The 25,268-nt window shown below is 38.3% G+C and overlaps 1 protein-coding gene across 1 annotated transcript in view; it reads left to right on the top strand.

Moving 5' to 3' along the window:
* LOC120539301 (indoleamine 2,3-dioxygenase 2-like) overlaps positions 1-25,268 on the top strand; it is a 51,335-nt gene that overhangs the window by 16,769 nt on the left and 9,298 nt on the right. Inside the window, exons 3-8 of the mRNA XM_039769241.1 lie at positions 1,533-1,628; positions 19,579-19,698; positions 21,936-22,054; positions 23,555-23,569; positions 23,758-23,857; positions 25,004-25,121. Of these exons, the coding sequence (XP_039625175.1) occupies positions 1,533-1,628; positions 19,579-19,698; positions 21,936-22,054; positions 23,555-23,569; positions 23,758-23,857; positions 25,004-25,121 (568 nt within the window). The remainder of the gene's footprint in view (positions 1-1,532; positions 1,629-19,578; positions 19,699-21,935; positions 22,055-23,554; positions 23,570-23,757; positions 23,858-25,003; positions 25,122-25,268) is intronic.

The raw sequence follows: 25,268 nt of genomic DNA, 5'->3' as shown, positions 1-25,268 counted from the left end.
ACAGTCTTAAATGCAAAAGATTGATCAGAAGAGCTATGTACTTGCAAAAAAACAAAGTTATGGTTTTCCGTCTTTGAAAATTTCCTTCTCTTTCCTGAAAAAGGGCATGTAAAGGGGTTAGTAAGAACATGTATTGATGACTGTGACATCTGTTTTAAATTCACCAGGATCTCTGTCTGCCTCAAGTGTGTTTTCTTTTTCTTATCCTCTTTGTTGTTTCCTAGATATTATAATATTATTTTGTAAGCATTATTATTGATGACATCCCCATGGCAATGGCCAGGGCTCACACATTAAAAAGCTGACATTCACTAACCAAACAAAATGGTGTTCCAGCAAGACCTTATTAAATTTCAGCTTATTAACCTTTGCAAATTTTATAAAATGGATGGTAAATTTGCATTCCCCAAGGTTCAAAACCCCAGAATCCATGTAATATTATGTGATTAGCAACCTAATGTTTGAGTACAAATTTTGTTTTGAGTTTCATGAAGTCCAGCAGATCATAACATCAGTCCATTTTTAAATTTACTTTCTTGGTCATGTGGGGCTCGAGGCAGGAAAAGACTCCATGAAGGTTGTCATTCCATTACAGTGGTCATTTATTTTATTTAACATTGGACCAGGTTGGAGTCACCTTTTCCTTTAGCTGCATATGTTTGGGATGTGGGATTAAAACTTGTGCACCTAGAGAAAGCCCAGAAAACACAGGAAGAATGCACACAACTTCACACAGACAGTGACTGTAGCTCCGTCTCCTGCATCTCTGAGGGGGCAGCATACCTCTGTGCCATCCTGTTGCCCCTATATTTTCTTGTGCAAAATAGTAATCAATCTTTGAAGGAAAAAATACTCTTACAAGTGTGTAATTTTCTTGAAACTTTTGGGTGCACCAATGGCCCAGAAGTAGGTCTATCTCCTACTGCCCAAACAACTGCTTATTTTTTCCAAGGAGGCCCCTCCTGAGATCCTTCCATGTCAGCTGACAACTACACAAGCAAGAAAAGAAAGGCCTTGTGTACTCACTTCTGAGAGACACAACAAGGGAAGCGAGACTGCAGAGTGGGAAATTGGTTGAGAAAGAACCCATCGGCTGTTAGAACAAGTAATCGAGGTTAACATTACAGTTGAAAGGAAAATATTGCTGCAATCCAAATAGCTTAAAGAACGAAATACAAAAAGATAGTGCACACTAGAAGACATTAGAAATTGTTAGCAAATTACAATAAACAAATGAAGAGACTTGCTTCAAACAAGCAAGGCTACAAGTTATTTTAGGTCTGAAATATCCACCCACTCTGCAGGTCTCTCTTTATTTCAAACCTTTGGTAGACCCCCGTGACCCTGTAGTTAGGATATAGCGGGTTGGATAATGGATGGATGGATGGTAGTCATCATTCACAATCCTACTCAAAGTATGGAATACAACCCTCTGGCTATTATTGGTATACCTTTTATTTGCAAAGAAATAGGAATTGGGGTATTTAGGAACCCCTTGAAAATATTTTTAATATTTTTTTTTCTTTTTACAGACTGAACTCCCGGACTATTATAAACCCTGGATGGAGATTGCAACAAACCTAACAGAATTAATTGAAAGCCATCAGCTTAGAGTTCAAGTCAACAAGGTCAGATATTATACAAGCTAAAAAGAGGATGCAAACAATGCTGGAGCTGCATTTTCACGAGTTTCACAAGAGAGCAATTAAACGGCTAATAAACTTCTTCCTGAGGGGATTGTGTAACATAATGAAATTATGTAATGGTGGGATTGCAGGGTCAGGGTGCAGTCCATGGTGGGTGAGATAAATTTTAGGCCAGTTAAGCAGGCAAATGTCATCCTAGTATGCATGTTGGGACCGCAGACGTTTCTTTGTGGTTTGTGTTTGTGGTTTGTCTTTGTGATTTTTTATGTGGCATCATGGTTAGCACAGCTACCACACAACTCTAAGATGAAGGTTAGGTTTCCAACTGGGCCACAATGTGAAATTCAAATATTTTCCCTACATATTTTTTTACTGAGAATTCCAATTTCTTTCAACAACCAAAAATTGAACTGTCCAGGTTTATTAGACAGGTGCAAACTCGACTTGTGTGAGTGAGTATGATTGTGCAGTCTCTTGGTAGCTGCTCTGCACCGGGTGCTGCCAGGATAAGCTTCAGCTCCATTAATTATTTCAGTTTCTGTTCAGAACATTTTATAGCACAATATCTATTCTCCAGAAAGTGATGAGTTACCTGTTACTAGCAGCTGATTTTGGAATGTGTGTTGGACATGTGGGCGGCACAGTGGCGCAGTGGGTAGCGCTGCTGCCTCACAGTTAGGCGACCTGGGTCCCCTCTAATATCACACAATGCATGTCTGACCATCACGTGATAGTAACAGTGGGTCATGTCAAACAATAAAGATACTTAAAATAATAACAGATGTATATATATTAAGCAACAAAATGCTCACTCTGAAGTGTCAATAACATAACAACAAAAACTAATCATGTAATGTAAATCAATATGAACCTAACTGATATGGCCAACAATTAGTACAAAATCTTACAAACCCCCTAAAAGTCATAACAGTTACAGTATTCATGACATGCCTATTGATTGGTAGTGCCCTTGAGGTGTTTACAGACTATCTAAGGGGCAAGACCCCCACAGCCCATTACTATGAGCTACCTCAAGGGTTCATTTTGGGACCCGTCCTTTTTCCTTTGTATATGTTACCACACTGCATGATTCTAAAAAAGTACAACATCCCCTTTTAGTGCTACTGTCGAATCTATCTTCTTTCTAATCATGTGATAAGGTCACCCTAACAGTTCTTTTAAACTTCCTCGAGGATATTAAATGTAGGATTGAATTACATTCTTTTTCAGCTAACTGAATCAAAAAAATAAATTATTCTTTTTTGCCTTCCCACTTTCATGAATAGTATAATCGGCAGCCTGGGTCTGCTAACCACTGATTCAGTTCTCATGTCAGAAATCTTGCAGTCTCTTTTTATAAAATTTCAGATTTGATAAAACAGTATAAATGATATGGTTGAAATTAGCTTTTTCAGCTCAGGGCCATTACTAAGGTTAAGTAGTCTTTTAATGATTGGAAAAAATCATTTATCTCTTTATATCTTTACACCTAGACTAACACAATTCCCACTATGCTGTCTTTGACACTCGTGTCTGTCTCAGATACAGTTGAAGCAAAATGCTACTGGCTGGCACTCAAAAAAGAGCTCAGATTTCACCAGTGTTGGCTTTTTTCCATTAGCTCCCAAGGAGATACAGAGTGGTTTTTAAGATTTTATTCTTTGACTTTAAAGCTTCACATGCATCAGCATCATCTTATCTTGCTGATCTCCTCCCTCTTTATTCATCTTCTGTGTTTTAGGTCTTCTGATCAGTTGTTGCTATATGTTCTGCAAACTCGTTTGAATGTTAAGGATAACCCTGTTTTTTAAAGTAGGGAGTTCAATGCCTAAGATTAGCTCCAAAAACTTGTTTTAAATAACAGTATTAAATATTTTTATTTTCATGCTTTTATATCATATTTTCTCCTTTTTTTAAGTGTTAAGTAGTTCAGTAGTGGGCGGCACAGTGGCGCAGTGATAGCGCTGCTGCCTCGCAGTTAGGAGACCTGGGTTCGCTTCCCGGGTCCTCCCTGTGTGGAGTTTGCATGTTCTCCCTGTGTCTGCGTGGGTTTCCTCCGGGCGCTCCGGTTTACTCCCACAGTCCAAAGACATGCAGGCTAGGTGGATTGGCGATTCTAAATTGGTGCTTGGTGTGTTTGCGTGTGTCCTGCGGTGGATTGGCACCCTGCCCAGGATTGGTTCCTGCCCTGTGTTGGCTGGGATTGGCTCCAGCAGATCCCTGTGACCCTGTGTTCGGATTCAGCGGGTTAGGAAATAGATGGATAGTTCAGTAGTTGTATGCTCAATTGTATGCAGGCATTCTGTTTGGTCTTTGTTGTGTTTTATCTTCTTTTATTTTAACTTATTACATTGTGATCTTGTGTATTTATCCACTGTTTGATTGTACTGGTGTAAAGTTATTTGGAAAGTTTTTAACTGTTTTAAATGTACTATATAAAAATTGACATGACTTTGATATATTTCTATAATTCATAAAGCAGGTCCATTCAATTTGGAAGGTACATATGTGGTGTTATGGGTCCACAGCTCGTTGAGTAAAGGCCATTTTAAATAAATAATCACCGCACCTGAGGCGGCTTCGTGAGGGGGGCGTTGTTGTAGCGGGCCGCGGGGCAGTTGGCGATGTGGGCGTTTCTCACCGAGTGCACAGGTGAGGAACTGCCCACATCCGTGATTGCTCCTGTGGCTAATGCTACAGCTGTGATGGCCCATCACGTTATTTAAAAGAAGCGCGAGTCGGTTATGGAGAGGAGGAGATTAGAAAGAACGAAAAGAAAGAGAATGGAGGTTACCGGGAGCAGGAGAGGAAGCACATCGGAGAGAGAGAGAGAGTGTGAATGAATGAATGAATGAATGAGCGCTCATGGGCAGCTGCGAGGGCCTGAGGTATTGGGCCTACATCCAGGCGTGTGAGTTGGATGTCGCTCCTGCTGAGCGATTATGTAGCGGGAGTGACCAAGGGAAGGCGACTGGCCGCAGAGAGGCCGTGGAAAGGCAGCGGAAGTCGGGAGGCTTGATGGTTGGAGTCCCCAATGTGTGCGTCCTGGCCATTGGGGGAAATCAAGTCTCCGAGGCTGGGATGAGTGCCATACCGGAGCCAGGAATCGGGAGGTCTCCAGTCTTGTGATTGAGTGAGAAAGGGCAGCTGCATAATAATAAATTCCCCTGTTGCGAAGCCTGGACAGGGAGATGCAGGGGAGTCATGTTAAAAGTAGCACCGAGCTTGTTGTTGTTTTAAGACTGCTTCCTGAGGAATGCATTAACCTCTTTTTAAAAGGATTGTTTTTCTAATGGTTTTAACCTCCACTTTCACTTCTGTTTTTATGGATTATTTATTTATTTAATGAAGAACTTTAAAGTACTGCACTATTTATTTGAACACCTGTTTTGTTGACTTTTTAAATAAAAGCACTGTTTCACTTTTAACCATGCTCAGATGCTCAATTATTGCCTTCACTGAATAGCTCACTCGGTTTCATTATCGACGGTGTTGGGTTCAAGTGCTCCTGTATAGCAATGGGAGTGTGGAGCCAGAACCCGCGTCGTCGCAACATATCATCAGATTTTCAGAAATGGCTAATTAACTCTGTTACTTAGCAAATGTTGTCTGCCTGAAGTCCAAGGTCTCGGACCATTTTGAGTTTGCTCACAAGGCTCCTCAGAGCAGAAATATGTCATTTTCTCTGAGATACATGACTTCTGCAACTTAGATATTATGGAACTGGATATGTTAGCTCTTAAGAAGATTCAGAAGTCAGCTGAACTACAATTTCACTAGTTTTGTTTAATCAGAAGGGCCTGAGATCCAAATGTTACTTGTTTCTGTGGCCTTAAGTCTCCAAGAAACTTAATAATCCAGCTCAATGAAATTCTGAAGTCCGGAATTCAATGTTTTCTGAGACACTGGAGTGTACAACCTTAACTCTTCTTGGGTTAGAGATCTTCAGGCAATTTATAGTTTTGTAATTTGAGATTTCCATACTTCAGTTATCTATCAGAAGCTATAAACCTACTGTAGCCTTGAGAGTTTCTTTGTGTTTTCCAAGTTGAAGAGTAGGTAGTTCTTTCTGTAAATGCCGTTGGTGTTTCTACACCTTTGAATTTTATGTAGTTCATAAAGTGCTGGATGTCCAAGGCAGCTTTGAGGTCTCTGCTTGTTTTAAAGAACAGTAATTTCAGAAAGGATGATGTTTTTAAAAAGTCATCATAGCAGTGTTACAAAAAGTCCAAAGAGAAACAAGATCAGTTACAGGCCTGCAAGGTATGAGCTATAAGAAAAGATTGAAATAATTGAACCTTTTCAGTTTAAGCAAATGGAGAATAAGATAAGACATGACTGAGGAAAATTATGAAAATAATTAGTGGATTCCAGTGGTTGCTTTAAAATGGGTTCTTCAACAAGACCATAGGGATGCATAGGAAACTCATTAAGTGTAACTTTAACACAAATTTTTTTTTTGTCATGCAAAGAACTATAGACTCATGGAATAAGCTACCAAGTACTGTGAAACCAATTAGTATTTTAAGTGTAGTCAAAACTCTTGATTGAAAAAATTGCTGTTAAAAGGCTGGCACTTTGGTGTAGTGGTTAAGACTTTAGACCTCAATTCATGAGGTTGCGAGTTCAAATACTACTGCTGACACTGTGTGACCAAGAGCAAGTCACCTTACCAGTTCATGCTCCAATTTGAAACCCAAAAGAAATGTAAGTGATTTTATCATAAATGTTGTAAGTCGCTTTGGACAAAGGCATCAGACAAATAAGTAATTATCTACTATAAATATCTTGTATACCTTATGGATGAAAAGGATGGCGTTGGCTTCTTACTAGTCTTCTCTAATCGCACATTTAAAGGTAAAACAAGGTTTGTTCTGCTGTAGCCAGAAATTGTGCGCTGTCAGCTACCAGTAAGGTGAAAATGTGGCCCACATTAACTGTTATTGGTCTCTGTCTGTGAGTACTTTGATGACAAGACATCACAAGTGTACATTTTGATGATTGCCCTCAAGCATCCACTGGGACATTTCTGGATACTTTCCATGGTACCAGGATCATTCAGTTACCCTTGGGCCCTAAGGATTTTTCTGTTAGACTAGGGGATTCATCTGCCAGTGTCCCACACTGCCAATGTTAATGTGCTTCTCCTTCATCTAAGAAGTCAGGATTATCCACTGGCCTGGGCCACATTACATGAACTCATATATTTGGTATCCCTTGTCAAAAGTGCAAAATCTCACACACAATATTCTGAGTCCCACAAAAGGCCTCAAATTATTTATATTGTGGATTAAAATCAAGATTCAGGCCTTTAATGACCTCTTGGGCACACCCATTAGCAGTGTGTCTGTCTGCAGAGAGAGTGTCGACCTTGTTGAGAGGTTTACTTACCTCGGCAGTGACATTTATATCTCTGGTGACTCTTCCTAAGAAGTCAGTAGATGGATTGGGAGAGCATGGGGGTTCATGAGGTTGCTAGAAAGCTGTGTGTGGTGCTCCCGACATCTCTGCAAAAAGACAAAGGTCAAAGTCTTTAGAGTTCTGGTGCTTCCTGTTTTGCTATATGGTTACAAGACATGGATGCTATCCAGTGACCTGAGACGAATACCGGACTCCTTTCATACTGTGTCTCTTTGGTGAATCCTTGGGTACCGCTGGTTTGACTTTGTGTCAAATGAGCAATTGCTCATAGAGTCCCCATTGAGGCATATTACCTGCATTGTGAGGGAGCATCAGTTACGGGTCTGCGCCCATGTGGCGTGATTCCCTGAGAGTGATCCGGTGTGCAGGATCCTCATTTTTGAAAACCCAAGAGGCTAGACCAGGCCAAAGGGATGCCCACATAACACCTGGCTGTGGCAGACAGACTGTAATTTGCAAAGAGTATGACTGAACCACGTGTTTGCCTGTGAGTGTACAACATGCTGCACCAGTGCATACTCCCAAGCTTGACCTGACCTGGTATTTATTGGCTTACTTCTGCAAAAACCAACTCATTTTTTAATCACCATGGGTTGAGGGCAATACCATAGCATGAACCGCCTGGTGATACCTCCTGCTGATTCCTGACAGACTGGACTAATTACAAATAGGACGGACATTAGAGGACAATAATAACAGCACTGACTTTAATGTGGATTCAAATTAGACTGAAACAGCTGAAGTGGAAAGCTGTATTGCCAGACTCTTCTGGTCAGATAAATCTCTGAAATATGGTAGCAGGTGAGGACATTATAAGGTACAAGCAAAAGTCTGAAGAGTTAATTTAGGCATTGACCAAGTGAAAAGGACGTGGCAAAAATTTAAGGTTGTGAATAAAACAACAAAGAGGCTTCCAAGAGAGTTAGGATCCCTGTCATGGTAACTTTATTTAATAACTAGCGACTGGGAGCTCGATCGAATTGGCCTATAAATTCTATGTTTGTGAAATCCATACGTTCTCTGCAAAGAATTATTTGTTTTTTTTAAATCCTTGAAATGACTTTGTTATCATGGCAGTGAGTTGTGCTTAAAATAGACCTTTTCGGCCGATGTAATGAAGAGCTTCCTGTTTAAACAGGGCTGCGAGACATGAACTCAGCTCTTCGGCGCACCTCATTTGATTTTTTCCAGCAAAACAAATTTTCAAAACAAAACGTATTTTATGACTCTAATCAGAATCAGAGTAATAATTATGTTTGTGAGGTCATTTTAGATCTCAAATTTAAACAATGACCGTTGTTAATACTCAGTTTTCCAATAGATGACAGAAGGATGGATGCCAAATCCGAACTGCCCAAAGATAGATTTCAACGTACCAAGCAAATGGTGATATGTTCTAAATTACTTGCGGTTCCGGAGCTGTTGAAGGGTTTAAGTCTGTCAACGATGTTAGCCCTGGAAAGTACGCTCCCCCAAACCAACATTCCAAAAACCAACCGAACTTACTGTTATCTGCTCGAACCAACTCCGACTTACTATACTCGGCCATCCAGCGGCGTCACTGAAGCATTCGAATATTCTTAGTCAATCGTGCAATACTGCGTCCGCGTTTGCCACGTTATGTTCTAACTACAGAGACAGAGTCTCATTGCATGGTTCTAACTTGTATTGAGTCAAGGTATTGATGCGAACATCATACATATGGTGTCACAAAACTCACAATGAGACATAGCAAGGTTTGGGGCAGCCACCCACATAATTTGGTTTCCTGGCTGCAAATCGTCTTTTAAATGATAGCACAGCTGTGCACAAAACCGAGTCCAATACAGAACTGAGGGAACAGGGAAAAGGTGGAGGCTTTTAAAGGCTCGTGTAGGTCTTCTTTCATTGGTGCCAGCCCGGATGTGACATCACAGGGGTCAGAGCCGGCAATGTCTCCTTCCATTGGCTCGGTCCCGGAAGTGACATCAATTGGACCAGGTGGAATCTCCCATGAATGGTCTGCAGGCAAGGGAGAAAACGAATCAGTGCACTCTGCTACATCCCAGTATGTCTCGGAACTGTCCTTACTCAAGCCCTTTAGCTGCCTCCCATGCGCACATGTGTGACAACGGATAGTATCAAATTATATATAAGGATCATAGGCAAAAGGCAGTAAAGAATGGATTGTAAGTCCACTGGTATCAATCCATTTAGCAGCAATGCTGATGAGACCATGGTGGACAATTGAATGATGACTACTTCCTGTTGCCTTTATATCAGGTGTGGAGCTTATAGGCTGACCAGACTTCATTAGGTGGAAACCATGTGAGTGACTCTCTCCCCTTCCCCTGTATTCCCCTAAATAAGTCCCTGTAAGACACTCACCGGGCACTAATGTTTGACATGGTCTAGAAGCAAATTGAAGGTTAAAATGTCTGAGGGTCAAAGCAGAAGAAGACATACATGGGCAAGGTTTGACTCAGGGACTGAAGAACTCTTGATCTTAAATGTAATAGCCATTCCTGTATATTGGGTTGCAGCCAAGTTATCAACAATACAGTACAACATTTGTAGTAAGCAATGAAAGGTACAGCAAATGACTAGATAAGCTTAGGAAATATAATTTAGCTGTTACTGCCTACTTCAGACCCCAAGAAAGAATAGGTAATTGATTCCTTTTTCTGGATGCTGTAATGTTGGAGCTTTCACTTTTCTTTAGGAAAAAAAAACCTTAATAATAACACTGCTATTTGTGCCATTGTCTTTTCAGACAAATTGATCTCCTTTTGTGGGTGTAATCAGCTCATGCTCCTATCCACCTCTTCCTCCTCCTCAGATAGAAACACACACAACAAGTACGTCACAGAGAAACGTTGCAGCTTGCTGAAATAAAATTACACAAAACAATGCTTTAGTACTATTTTAAATTAGGCAATACTAATTAAATTAAATAGGGTACTGTAGAAATCCATGGATGAATAAGAGTGCAGTTTTGGGAAGAATTATTCAAGAAAATGTTTTAAAATGTTGTTGCATTGAAACTGACAGAACACTAAAGCTCATAAGTAGCTGTAGTAGTGAGTACCAAAAATTCAGTGGAAACAAAAAGTGAAGTGAAAATAGAAACTGCATCAGTATCAGACCAAAAAGGTGCGTAGGATTGAAAGAGTTGAAAAAAGTGCAAGAAACAGGTGCACTTCCACGAGGAAGGCAAGTTATGCTATGTGAAATCCAAAAATAATTGTAAAACAATGCATACCGAAAATAGCCATGAGGAGGATTGACAGCATGTTGATAGTTCTACCATTGGCGAGAAAAACAATAAAGCCACCAGGTAAATTTAATAAACAACAGTGAGTCATTGTAACGTTAAATAGGTTTCACCGTTACAGTACATCCTCTTTTTAAACCACCAGGCATCATAACCACACTTCAATACAGGAAGTTGAGCAGAGAAATTGGGAAATTCATTTGAGTAGAGGGCTACAAAACACTTCGGATATCAACTGTCAGAGGAGTTCCATTGGAAATGAGTGGTGCAGGGTTAGTAGAACAGTCGGAGGGAAGTGGCACATGCAGGGTAGTGCCAGGGTAGTACTGTGGGGGGCACAGAGGAGAAATGTCAACATAATGACAGGGTGAACTGCAAGCTTCTTGTCTGTTTCTTACTAAATATAATTCTCCCTGCTGTTTTTATTGTTCCTGCAAAAGCCAACACAGATAGTGAAAGGAAAAAATGAAACAGATTGATAGAACTACTTTTATCTTTCTCTTTCGCTCTCAGGTCATAAGCCTTTATGAAAATACATGGCTAAACCTTGAAACAAAATAAAACAATGAATTAATTGGAACCATCAAATTGTGAACTTGTTTTCTTGTCTGACACACATTAAATGCATGTAGTGCTACTGTGAGTTATCTGGTGCACCCATTAGATCCTCATTCAGTTCTGTTGAGTGCAGTGAATGTCAGTTCTGTCAGATTATGTTTGTAATGAATGAGTAGTATGGCAGTACACAACTGCAGAAGGTAAAGGTAAGACAATCTCAAGACAACTGCTTGAAAAAATGACATGACCTGGGGCTAAGCACAGGATCAGATGTATTTAAATTGATTATCAAATCTTCTTATGCTAAAACAATACAAAAAAAACAGTTCGGAAGAATAACGTTCAAGAGAAACCTCAAAACTAGAACACCACCCTTTCTACAAAAACGGTGGCGTGCAGATGTCCCTGTCATAATGTTTTGAATGATAAAACAAAAGCAATACCTGTACATTTTAACAGCATATCTCTCTATTATATTATAAAGTTTTCCTTCATGTCCGTGTTATTCAGCCTTGACCACTCCCCTCCATACCACTCGTGAAATCATTACAGTAATCCCTCCTCGATCGCGGGGGTTGCGTTCCAGACCCCCCTGCGCGATAGGTGAAAATCCTCGAAGTAGAAACCATATGTTTGTATGGTTATTTTTATATATTTTAAGCCCTTATAAACTCTCCCACCCTGTTAACATTATTAGAGCCCTCTAGACATGAAATAACACCCTTTAGTCAAACGTTTAAACTGTGCTCCATGACAAGACAAAGATGACAGTTCTTTCTCACAATTAAAAGAAAGCAAACATATCTTATCTTTAAAGGAGCGCCGTCAGGAGCAGAAAATGTCAGAGTGAGAGAGCTCGCAAAGAAAAGCAAACAATCAAAAAATCAATACATGCTTTTAAGTATACAGAAGCACCGCGATAAAGCGGCATTTTGTAGAGGAGCGTCCGTGTCCTCTGTGCTAACAGCCCCTCTGCTCACACCCCCTCCGTCAGGCAGAGAGAGCGAGAAAGATAGAGAGAAGCAAACAAGTGCCACGCGGGAAGCATATCTTATAGCATTGAGTAGTTTTAGTTAATATGTAATACATGCTCTGATTGGGTAGCTTTTAAGCCAACCGCCAATAGCATCCCTTGTATGAAATCAACTGGGCAATCAAACTGAGGAAGCATGTAACCTAAATTAAAAGACCCATTGTCCGCAGAAAGCGGCGAATCAGCGAAAAATCCGTGATATATATTTAGATGTGCTTACATTTAAAATCCGCGATAGAGTGAAACCGCGAAAGTCAAAGCGCGATATAGCGAGGGATTACAGTATTCCTACTGCACACATCCTCTCTCCATACCACCCTGTCACACTATCAGTGCTAACTAGACCTTCAACGCAGTTGATTATAATGGCAAAACAGAAAAGCAAATTATTGAATTTTAGATTGTGATAGAAAAATAGCAGCAAGAGCTGACAATGAAGTTCGAAAAAAGAACATGAATAAAAGAGAGCTGCATATAATAAAAATCAAGAACAAAGTGAATCGTCCAATAAATGAAAAAGAGAAAAATATCCCAAATAATATGTGAACAGAAATGCAAAAAAGCAACATTTATAGAATGTAAGTTAGAGGATAACATAATTCATAATATTATTTTTGATGAGTCATTAATGTAATTACATTTTTTATTTACTTTTTAATTACATTTTATTATGTTTTACTTTTACTACGTTTTATTATTCATTGGTATTTTAAACTCAAGTAACTGATTTTCTATCCTCCCGCACCCACAGACTCTTCTATATAACATCTCTTTAAATATGATCACTTTCTCTAACTGAGAAGCACCCTGATGCCCTTCAAGCCACTCAGCTGCGAGACAACAGGTGCCCATTACCCACCCCCAGGGGTTGGCTAGCTAAGCGAGCAGTGGGTAGAGCCTCCTAGTTCTTAGAAATAAGACTTTTGACAATGTTTCAATCGTGCCTTTTTTCTTTCCGACTTTGTTTTTTATCGGCCTGTTCTGTTGCATGAATGTAGAGCTTGGCCAGTGCAGATGCCTTTTACATTTATTATCTAGTTAGGTTTTTATAGGTGTGTGAAGTCTTCCTGTATCAAATGAAAAGCTTGTTTTTCAGAACATATTTAAGAGTAATGGATGACACAATCTGCTTTTGATTTTTTTTCTAAAGTTTGGATATTTCTTTGTTTTGGCTTCTGTCCGTTTTCCGATGTGCTCCTTGAACGCCATTGACATCATTTACTGCAGCGACTGAAACGTGTAGCTCTGCTCACCATACATGTAAGAATGTGTGGAGTCATTGGTCACATAGTGCATAAAACCCAACCGTGCACACTTTACTGTGTGATAAAACATTTTCCCAGTCACGGAATCTGTCCCACAGTTTGAAAAAAGGAAGAAAATCCTTGATAATGCAAAAACCCACCAGCAACATGAAGTAAGTATTTTTATTTTGTTTGCTATAGTAAACATTTGGTTTTCAACGTCAGCATCTTTATTAAATTTTTGGAATTTTTTTACCATTATTTTTCATGGGTGCCGTCATATTCTTGATGGCAACAACACTCTTTCCTAGCCTCAAGAGCTGACAGCAGTGGGAGATGTGCTGGGATCCCTGGTTCCCATTTTGGCTTTTCTGTATATTTATGGATTAATCAGCTACACCTAATATACTGTATTTTACTCTTATGATAGCATTGTCACTTCAGCACAATTTTGTCGTTTGTTTTTCTTATGGTGCCACTACTTTGTGCTAATTTTGTAGCCCTGTTGTATATGCTGACAATTTCCATTCTAGTTTAATGATCAGATTTCACCGTTACACATGACTTCTTGACATATTCCCTATTTAAAAGGGTGGCATGATGATGACTTTATTTGTATATTGAGTTCACTTAGAAAGTAAAACAAACATCTCATGTTGTTTAGTTAGAAGAAAAAAATCTAGATAGTGTAAAGATTAGTGTCGATCTGTGAAATTCACCAAAGAGTTGTTTGCAGTGAATATGTTATGTTAAATAGTTACCTTGTTCACCAAATATTTTTCTGGACATTTGTGTGTGGCCAGCTAAGACCAGCTATTTTTCCCAGCTCCCCATGATGTGTTGTGAAGCCAGTGTGATGTCACAGAGTTATAGCAGCCAATGTTGAATTAAACAGTATCCTCCCATTCCAGAATAATGCTGAACGTAGTAGTGGGCTAAAAAAAGTGGAAATGTGTTGGTGTACTCTAATCTTTAGATAGATATATAGATAGATAGATAGATAGATAGATAGATAGATAGATAGATAGATAGATAGATAGATAGATAGATAGATAGATAGATAGATAGATAGATAGATACTTTATTAATCCCAAGGGGAAATTCACATAATCCAACAGCAGTATACTGATACAAAAAACAATATTAAATTAAAAAGTAATAAAAATACATGTAAAAACAGACAATAACTTTGAATAATGTTAGCCTTTACTCCCCTGGGTGGAATTGAAGAGTCACATAGTGTGGGGGAGAAACGATCTCCTCAGTCTCTCAAGACCACTGCACCATTTGATCCAATCAAAACTAGTTCAGTTTATCCTTCCCTGTTGACTTCAGTGCATTTTACTGAGCTCAGCAAAGTTGTCATACATTACCGCAATTTCATCAAACTTGAGGCCACGCAAATTCAGAGGGGTTCACTCATCACTAATAAAAAAATGTTTTTGCTTAGAATCTTGTAACTTTGATTTTCATTCAGGTGTATTAAAAGATCTGCATTTTTGACTTCTCTCTGGTATTCAGACCATTTCACCTGTCTCTGCGCTTTTCTACCTTTAGAGCCTCCCTTAGTGTTAGAGAAAGCTAAAATGCACTTCCAACGTGTTTGTTCTCATATCTCCTGGTTTAAGACCACCTCTTTAACCCTCATCCATGAATGCCATTTTTATAACGTTTCCATGAATGGGGATTCTTGCAGACCATTTTAAACTGGTTAAATTTGCCTAAAAAGCAATACAGTAACTTCAGAAATTTTTATTACCTCTGAAATTAAGTAAATGTGAAAATTTTCAATGGTTTACATGTTACCTTTGTAATAGTAATGTGTGTTCAGTGTTCACCAAATCATATAAAATACAGTCATAGTAGCACTAAAACAAGATGTCAGTTACATGTCTGATTCGCATACAGAGCAGTCACTCAGAATCTGCCTCAACTTCAACTTGTTTCAGGCCAGACACACAAGGGAACGCTCTGAATGTTCCTGGCAAACTGGAAGTTTGCACTGGGAGCAAGCGGACTTTATCTTTCTCTCCTTTGCCCTTGGGCACATGTGACAGTGTCCCTTTTAGGTACATTTGCTGCATCTCCACGGGACCGTTTCATCATCATTTTTTCTTTTCTCATCATGTGATACAGTATCACTTCCATCATTATTGTCCTCTTCATTTGAGTTGTCTGTTGTATCGAAATCCAAAAACTCCTTTATTATTTCAGCCAGGGCTTCACTTGCATTGAATTTCTTTGTTGGTCATTGACTCATTGTTCATGAACACATCAACTGGACTTGCTCCTCAATAAACTATACACCAGCAATGTCTTAGGCAGGACCAAGAAAACCTAAACCAAAGAAAATACAAATTTAAATAGAAAATTCAAATATAAAATATAAAACAAAGCAAAAACGCTTGTACTCTAATCTCTAATTTGTACAAAAATGATAACGTTTCCATGAATGGGGGTCTCAGAGACCCCCAACTACTTTGTGCAACTGTAGCACTTATCTGCAGTAAGCTATCGAGAAGCAGATTTCGGCACATTTTTCAAGACAGCACAAAATGAAAAGTCAGAAAATTACCTTGAAAGGGAAATAATTTGAAAATCTGCGACTGGGGGTCTAGGAGACCCCCTCATTCATGGATTAGGGTTAACTTTTTGATTATTGTCTGTCCTGTTGAGTGCTATCTGTTGATGACGCCACCTCCTTTAATTTCCCTGAGATCATGACAGCATGACATCAGCACACTGCCGCTATAAATGATGATCTAGCATCTGCCCTTTGGAACATCAAGGAAAACAAACCACATTAGCCCAGTATTGGTACCGCAAAGAAAGTTCATAATAAAATAGTATGACCAGTAAAGATCTGTGAAGTAGCCTACAACAATGTTTGACTTTTGGAGAAATTAATATTAGTGGTTACAACTGTGATATGACTTTTGGACTAAGATTTTGAATAACATTTTGGTTTTAACAAAAGATCCAATAAACTTGTGTATAATGCCACCTTCTGTTTAACAGCAATCTGTTTTGTATCATTTTATGACCAAAGAACACGTCTTTATCTCTGCTGATCAAATAGTATTAAAGTTTGTTCTAATAAAATAAAACACAATAATGTGGACTAAATATGAACACCACAAAATAACTAAAGCACAAAATTTTAATCTTGGTTCAATATGTACACTTTCTGGCTGTTTTCTTTCTCTGTCTGTTTGTCACATTATCCTATTACGTGTTAAACCTGTCCTTTTGGTTCTTAGACCCCAATTTTTACTCTGAGGTTTAGATCTGAATTCTTGCCTGGTTTTTTTGCTTTTGGGAATGTGACTTACCGATTTCAACAACTGCAGAAAACATGTCATGATCTGGCAACTGCAAAAAAAGAAAAATCCCCTTTTCCTTTCATTTTTGCTACTCTGTTAGCTTACACTAATATAAAAATTTTTACATGGAAAAACTGAAAACTGTTTATTCATATGCAATAAACAGAAGAAAACAGGACAGTGATTGCTGGATACTATTAGGACAACTCATTTATTTTCCTGTGTTACAATAGGAAGGTATGTAAATACATTGCTGGCATCCCTTATTTCTCCAGAGTCATCAGATTCCACATTCTGGAACATTTGATTTGGTGACTGTAAAGGTAGCAGCAGCATGAGAATCATTAAGCCATATATACATGTATTGCTCTGCTTTTCTCATTTCTGCATATGAGGCGGTTTGGAGAGGAGCCATCACAAGGTTGGTAGATAAAGAGTTCCACAAGGTTTTTTTTTTTTTTATGAAGCAACCAGCAATGGCCATTAATGTGATAGCTTTTATATCCCAAGGGTTGATGGTCCTAGTCCTGATGTTCATGATTTTGTTCTAACTAGCTTCTTGGTTAGACGCCAACTTTAGCTGTAAATGGACCGGAATTTTATAATTGCATGGTGTATGGAGGTCCTTTCATTCTGATACATTAATAATATGTACTAGTGTGTATTACATGTTCCCAAGAAAATTTAAAAAATATTTTCTGAACCAAGGTGGACTAGTAACCTACAGTCTATACATTTGTTCCTTACTTTATAAATACTTTCTTGTTAAAAACTCACAGGGGTAAATGGTTTAGATTTTAATTTCATTTTCATATTATTATTTATTGGCTGCATGTTAAAAAAATTAAAAATGAAAACGTAATATTAAGCAAAGACTGTAGATATATAATGCAAAACAGTTAATAGACAAATCTGTAAAGAATAAATCATCTTAATGTGTTGCTCTGAAAATGAAAGTAACCGACACCAGTGTCTATTGGAGTCTGGGTAGTATTCTGTAAGTGCTGCAATAACAGAATGAGCTTTATTTCTGTGGGGGGCATGGAGTGGGCAATAAGGGCATTTGGTGCTACTTCAGAATACTACTTGTACATTTTCTTTAGCTCAGAGGTTCTTAGATTCAATCCTGAGTACCCACTGTGGCTGCAGGTTTTTGTTCCAGCCAACATCTGTTTTTAACTAGACTCCCAGCCTAATTAATGAAACTATTATTTCCTGAATTCTATGTTTCGGAGTCAATGTAGAAATTAAAAAAAACTAAGTCTGGTAAATTTGTTTTAGAAGTACCAAGCATACATGTATGTTAGATAGAGATAATTTAGTATTTTTAACCTGGTTTTTAAGATTTTCATCTCCATCATTATTTTCATTCTGCTTTTCCAGTTGTTCTGCATTAATCCATTATTTACTAAAGAGCACATTAGTGGGGCTGACAATGAAGTAGCTGCTGCCTTTCAGCATTCAGTGTAATGTGCCCAGATGTCTTCCTGGCTCATTGATAATATTAATTAAGGGGGCAAACTTCACAGCATAAAAGAGAAAAAAAATGATTAAAAGATATCAGTTAGAGGTAAAATGACTCACTGATTGTGGAACTGCTGGGATTATTTATGAAATTAATGCTATATTGCGCACTTTCATATTTTCATTTTGCACATGGCCATATTGTTGATAGGTTCTTATAGTAACTGTTTTGCCTCGGTAAAGTTCTATATTACTCTACTTTCCCCTTTTGTATTCTTTATTGTGTAGCCTTTGTCAGAATATCTCAAATCCCATAGCCTTACCACTGTTTATAAGGTAATGTACTTTATAACGTCTCCCCACCTTCCCTTCTACTTCTATAACCTCAGGCAATTAGAGTAAAAAGACAAGCAGAAGTAAAGTTAAAACTTTAAATAATGTATTATTGATAATATTCATAAAATGATAACAATAAGCAATGTACAAGTGAACATTGGCAACCTAAAAAAAATGCTGATGTGTAGTTTCAGGTGGCACACAGACTTGTAGTTACTTTAAATGTCTCTAGTTAAGTCATCATTTCTGGCTTTCTTCAGAACAGGCTACATACCTGTCTCAATATGGCTGCTGAGCTGTGCTCTTCATTGTGTTGTCCTTCATGGTAATGGTGAGAGAGAGAGAGGGTGGGGTAAATCCTTACACCAATAGGGTGCTGTGGTACAGAAATTCATTTCCTGGGTCAGTCCTAAAGATTCAGGGGGAGAGTTGGTTAGACATGAGAGCATGTCAATGAAATAAAATGCGAGTATTACATTTGCTTTGTCTGACTTACTTGACAACTTGCATACAAAATTTCACACCACTATAGTAACCAACACTAGATGCACAGCACATGATGTCACAGATGCGAGTGTACAAAGGTCAGGCAATTCAATTTGTGGATTATCCTAGACAATGAATAAACAAAAAATTTCTTGGTGGTGTGTTATAAAGTCCACTTTATAGAATCTGCACATATTTTAAAATATAATTGAAGTCTCATAACATGTAAGATTATCTAATTCGGTTTCAATGTAGCTCTCTTTTTCAATTTTTGAGTATCATAAGGTGGCCTAATGCTGTTCCTCAAATAATTCTGTTTGATTGTGAATGTGTTATTTATGGTTATTAGGCTTGTTGTTGGTCACTTGAAATAGGGGTCATGTGACATGCCATCCCTACGAGGTTATATAAAATGGTGGCCTTCTACTTTTACTGTCCAAGTTTCTGGACATTATAAAACAATTTTTTCATGCATTTAGCTATTTCAAAATCATTTTAAGGACTTATGACTTTTTATCTGTTTTTTTCTGGTTTGCATATTGGATTTTGGTGATCAATTTTTTTGTCTTTGTGGTTTTGTTTTGTTTTTTTGAACTCATTTTCTCTTGCACATCCTAGTCAAAGTGGAGCTAGATCTTTTCCTGTCATCTACACTTTTTGGTGCCAGAACATAAAGGATGTATTTGCATGTAAATCTGCTCCATGATTTTTTGGCTCCAGCAGATTCTATGTATTCAATGTCATATTTCTGTAGAGTGCACTTCCTTAGTTTTGATTATAAAAGTTAACATTTCTATTAATAATATTTCTGCAGATGCCCCTTTTAAGTACACAGTACTTACAAGGTCACCGAGCGATGCGCCTGGCTCACCTCTCTCTGGGTTTTATCACAATGGGCTATGTTTGGCAAGAAGGAGAAAGCCAACCTGCAAAAGTAAGCGTTTTATTGTCTGGTAATAATCTAAAATGTGATGAAATATATGCTATATATTCATAACATTCGTAGTCTGAAACATGATCTGATTGTATGGGTGGTAGGTAACCATACATACAATCAGATCGTGTTTCAGACTGCAAATGCTATGAATGTAATTACTCCGATCTCCAGGTTGTCAAATAAATGAACCACACGCCGTGGTGCAACGTAAAGAGGCTTCGCCACTGACGTCCGAGGTTTGATTCCCCACAAGGTGTGCAGTGGAGTGTGTACGCCTGATGAGCCCAAATAAGGGCAAAACACGTGTCGCCTACTCTTTGCATTATTTGACAGTAAAACTATATATTATTTATATCTATATATATATGTGTATATATATAAAATGTATCAAATAAGTTATGTAAATCACTAATTCTACATCAGGTTCAGCACTGCTTCCTGTGTTGTATCATTGCTCCCCTTAATTGTATTAAACACGGTGTAAAAGAAGCCCGGCCACAGACAGACACCAAGGACACACAATGTTCAAATGCACACTATTTATTATTTTTCTTCTGCACACACACAGTGCACCAACCACCACAATAAACTCGGTCCTTTTTACTTTCCTTTGTCTTTTCTTGTCTATTTTTCAGCCGCCTCTGCTCCCCTCCTCACAAGCTCCATCCTCTGGCTCCCGACTCCGGCTCCCTGAATGGAGTGAGGCGGCCCCTTTTATAATGCACCCGGATGTGCTCCAGGTGCTCCCTGATGACCTTCCCGCATCACTTCCTGGTGTGGCGGAAGTGCTTCATACCATGGCTTCTGAACCATCCAGGCGCCCCCTGGCGGTGGCCATGAGTCCCCACAATGTTGAGTTTCCAAGCTCGGTTCCCGTGGTCCCAACACCCACTGGGGTGGCTGCCTTCTCGTGTTCCAGGGGAGGTACTCCTCCACTCCTGGTCCTTCGATCCTCCAGGCGTCCCGACAGGTCATGAGCCCTAGCCGTCTGCCGCAAGGGTTTGAGAATGTTTTGTTACTACTTCTTAATGAGGACTATTTATACAGTAATTTATGACTTTTCTGTTACAAATAGTACTTTTGCATAGGATTGTGCAAAAATATTTTAAAAGTGATAGAAATAATAATCATTTCATTTGATTTCTCTGAACAATTAGAAAGTTCTAAATTATTGGTGGCCTTTACAAAGCACAGTTTAGAAAATAAGCCTAGGAGTCTTTGTTGACTTGTTAGCAAGTCAGAAATTCTTGAGTTGCCTAACAGGAAGCAGTAGCCATTTTGTGTGCCTAGCCATGCAGTCGGAGTAAGAAGCTTGGCCCATGAGCCTGAAAGTAATGAGACCTTAATTGAAAAGCTTTCACTGTACACATTGTGGAATGTAGTAAGTCTATTTTACTTTATCTGGTTAAGATCTTGGGTTTTCTAGCTTGACTCTATAGCATTTAAGTTATATTGTAAAGACCGTTGAATAAAAGGAATGTTATTCACAGTGGGGCTCCATCTGGAGTGTTGTGTGCAATTCTGGTCACCACACTACAAGAAAGACATAGCAGCACTTGAAGCTGTGCAGAGGAGATGAACCAGGTGCATCTCAGGATTTACAGACATGTCATACTTTGACAGACTCAGAATATTAAACCTGAAGTCTTGAGCAGAAGAGACTGCATAGGGAGCTAATCCAGGTCTTCAAAATACTCAAAAGCATTGATAAAGTTGATTCAGCGGAATTTAACGTAATGGTGAATATTGTACACAAGGACATCAGTGTAAATTAAGTAGAAGTGCATTCATGACTGAAGACTGGAAGCAGTTCTTTACTGAAAGAGCTGTGAGAATCAGAAAGAAACTAACATGACATGTAGTTTAAGCACAAACATTGGCAACTTTTAACAATGAGCAGATATCGGGACAGCTTAGTGATTACCTGATAAAATGAGCCTGATGGACTGAATGCTTGGCTCTCATTGTCAAATTTCTTATGTTCTTATGTTGTTATTGTTCTTCTATAATTTCATGTTTTGCACCTAGCTTGTTTCTTCCTAGTTTTAATTTATTTCTCTTTTTAATTAACCATTTCCTTTATTTATTCTAAACTTAATGTGAGTCTGGTATTTTGCAAATGCAAGAAGAAAGACATGGTCAGCTCTAATAAGGAAACAACTTGTGTTCATCTTCTGCTCCTGTTTGCGTTTTCTCTGTTGCTGAGGTTTTTTTATTATTTCTTTGTGTCACAGACACTTCCAAGCAACTTAGCAGTGCCTTACTACAAGATCTCTGTCCAGCTGGGCCTTCCACCAATCCTGGTCTATGCAGATGGCGTTTTAGCTAATTGGAGGAAGAAGGATCCCAATGGGTAGGCATTACATTTATTTCTTTAATAGCTTTAAAGAACACTGTGAGTCAACCAGTCTGGATAAACTTTCAGAAGCATAATCTTTGAAAGCTTGGCAAGGAGAGCATGAGACCCATCTTTTTGCATTCATTTTCATGTTTACTGCAGGAAGTGTAGCAAGGTGGTTAAGACTTTGGACTTCAGAATCTGAGGTTGTAGGTTCAAATCCTACTACTGCCACTTTTTGACCATAGGCACGTCACTTCATCTGCCTGTGCTCCAGTTGGAAAAAAAAAAACAAAAGCAATTTAACCAATTGTATTTAAAATAGTGTAAGTCACCTTGGGTAAATACATTAGCCAAATAAATGAACATTAGTAATGTTAATCAAATATAAGGAATTCTTAATTCTATTCTGTGACAAAAAAATAGTTCCACCAAAATGCTGTGGTCCACCATAATATATGCAATGTGTGTGACCAGACACATCTTGCTGAGAGGTATTTCTAAAATCAGAGCCAATAAAATATTAACTTCTTCAATATGGTCTACACTTGGAGAAATATATATTCCAAAACATTTTCTCCATGTCATCTCCACGCCTAAATCATTTGGTCAGCAGCCTCAGAGAAGAAATGAAACTCTACTGAAAATGACTCATGTTATGTTGTGAACATCCCTGCAAAACATTGGTCTCTGTAGTCCAAGGCACCACAAGGCAAGACATGGAGGGTAGATAGATAGATAGATAGATAGATAGATAGATAGATAGATAGATAGATAGATAGATAGATAGATAGATAGATAGATAGATAGATAGATAGATAGATAGATAGATAGATAGATAGATAGATAGATAGATAGATAGATAGATACTTTATTAATCCCAATGGGAAATTCACAGGTATAACATATCTGCAAAAGGTGGAACATTGAGCACATTGTGCACAGTTGGTTGATCTTCCCCTGGCGTTTTTCTTCTGAGCTTCCAATATTCTTCCCAACAAGTGTGCATACCTTACTGCAAGCATTGTTATCAGTATAATCCTACTGTAGTCCATTGTAATCTGTCTATGCAGTCATCATGTACTTTGATAACACCATTCACTGTCAAGATCACTCCCTTGTTAAGGCATCTGACATCTTTATATTGTTCAGAAGCCATACATGCATCCCGAAGTAACCATTTTCTGACCCAGGCCACTTATGACTCTTTTATTGCAAGGATAGTGCACAACCATGTAGTGGTGGCCATGAGTATAAGGACTATGCTGTATAAACATAATTATTTGAATGCATGATTTTTTTAATCTTTTTAAGCTGCTCTACAGGCATATCAGGCTGATTCTACAAGGTGGACACTTTATTGGGGTGTTTTAAAGTCCATTCTGTTTTTTATGATATACTTTTTTGTGTCTGGGCTGATGAAAAATGTAACTTAAAACATATTGCACAAAGAATAAATTAATACTGTATTTTAACATTTTGATCTTTTTTTTTTAATTGTGTGAAAACCTGAAGATCCATGGAAATACAGTAAGTGCCTTATTATTTTTACATCTGCTTGTTAAAGCACTGTAAGTGTCAGAAAGTCATGTGTAATTGTTTCAGAGCTGAAAGAAGGATAGAATGTGTACAATATAACACTACTCTCATTTAATTATTTTGAGAAAGTTTTAACACTTTACCAGCTCACAAACATATTTTTGTTCTTTCATCCCTAGAAATCTGGAAACTATATTTACATTCCCTGGAGGTCAGAGCACCAGTGGCTTCTTGCTTGTTTCTCTGATGGTCGAAAAGGCAGCTGCTATTGGTATCAAAGTGCGTGCCTGTCCAGTCTGAACTACTTATTTTAATAAAGATGTGATGCAGTGTTACTCACTAGGGGGCGCTGCTTGTATCTGCAATGGATACCTTTTAAGGGGGCTTTTTATTTTGTTAATCAGCTTCACTGGCAGAGTGGTTCTCAAGTTCAGTCCTCAGGTTTTGGTTTCATCCCATTTCTTCTCTTAATTGGACTCTTACCTTAATTAAACAAGCTGATATTTCTCTGTTGCTATGCTTTTTGTATCCATCCAGAAATTACACACTGGATATGCCATGTATTTTCTAAAGGAAGCAGGAATTTATATGTGTTAGATGGGTGAGGATGTATTCTTTTTTAAGTTTATTTTTTTTAAGTTTACATAGACAATTATTTACTAACGAGAATGGCGCCTGTATGCATGCGCCGCATGGCCGCTTTGCTGTGCAGTGCAGAGTAGATTCTACAATAAAATAAATACAAATAAAAAGAGTAAGAAAAACCATCACCCCGAAAGCAGACAGTAGACATCACGTAGTATATGTGTACCAAATTTCAGGTCAATAGGTGAAACGGTTTACGAAGTAGAGGTGATTTAAAATCCTGGACAGACAAACAGACAGCAACGGTAGCATATTATATAAGAAGATGAGCATACAAGTGGGTGACACGGAAATAGCTGCTCCTTTCAGAGTCATTTATTCTGGTGTCTGCTCTGCCCAATATTGAATTATATATAAATATTATTCAGATATAATTAAGAAAACAAACTCCACTGTAAAAAGTGCATAATACAAGATAAAAAAACGGGTCAGCTAATTAAACAATGAGATCAATTAAAGGTAACAGTGACTGCCTGATCTTGAAACTGGGTAGAACAAAACCTGAAGCCACTGGGGGTCCCTGAGGACTGAACTTAAGAACCACTGAGCTGCTGCATTTGCACACTGATATGAGGATACCCAAAGAAACAAAAGCCTTGCGAGGAAGCAGTAGTTGGAAGAAATAAACTGCTACAGTGAGTTGACTCTGAGTGGCTTTCCTTAACCTGGACAGGGTTTTTTTTTTGTTTTTATTTTTTAATGTAGCAGTGGTGTTTTGGGAGTATATTAATATGATTAGATACAAGTGAAAAAAGATGAATACTTTTTCTTTACTTTCAGGGTGTTGCCAACGCGATTAATGCCATGCTCACAAATGACACAGACATGCTACAGGGAGCATTTCAGGATATAACAAGTTCCTTAAATGATATGGTGGAGGCTTTCAAACAAATGCACGGTAGGTTTGGGGCACAAATTGTTTATCTTATGATACCATCTATCCTCCCTTAAAAAAGAATTTCAGTATACAGTTGTGCTTGAAAGTTTGTGAACCTTTTAGAATTTCTATATTTCTGCATAAATATGACCTAAAATATCATCAGAT

This window comes from Polypterus senegalus, chromosome 11 (genome assembly GCF_016835505.1).
Source record: "Polypterus senegalus isolate Bchr_013 chromosome 11, ASM1683550v1, whole genome shotgun sequence".
In the NCBI taxonomy this organism is placed as follows: domain Eukaryota; kingdom Metazoa; phylum Chordata; class Cladistia; order Polypteriformes; family Polypteridae; genus Polypterus; species Polypterus senegalus.
The sequence above is the reverse complement of the archived record's forward strand: the minus strand, read 5'-3'. Positions and strand labels throughout refer to the sequence as shown.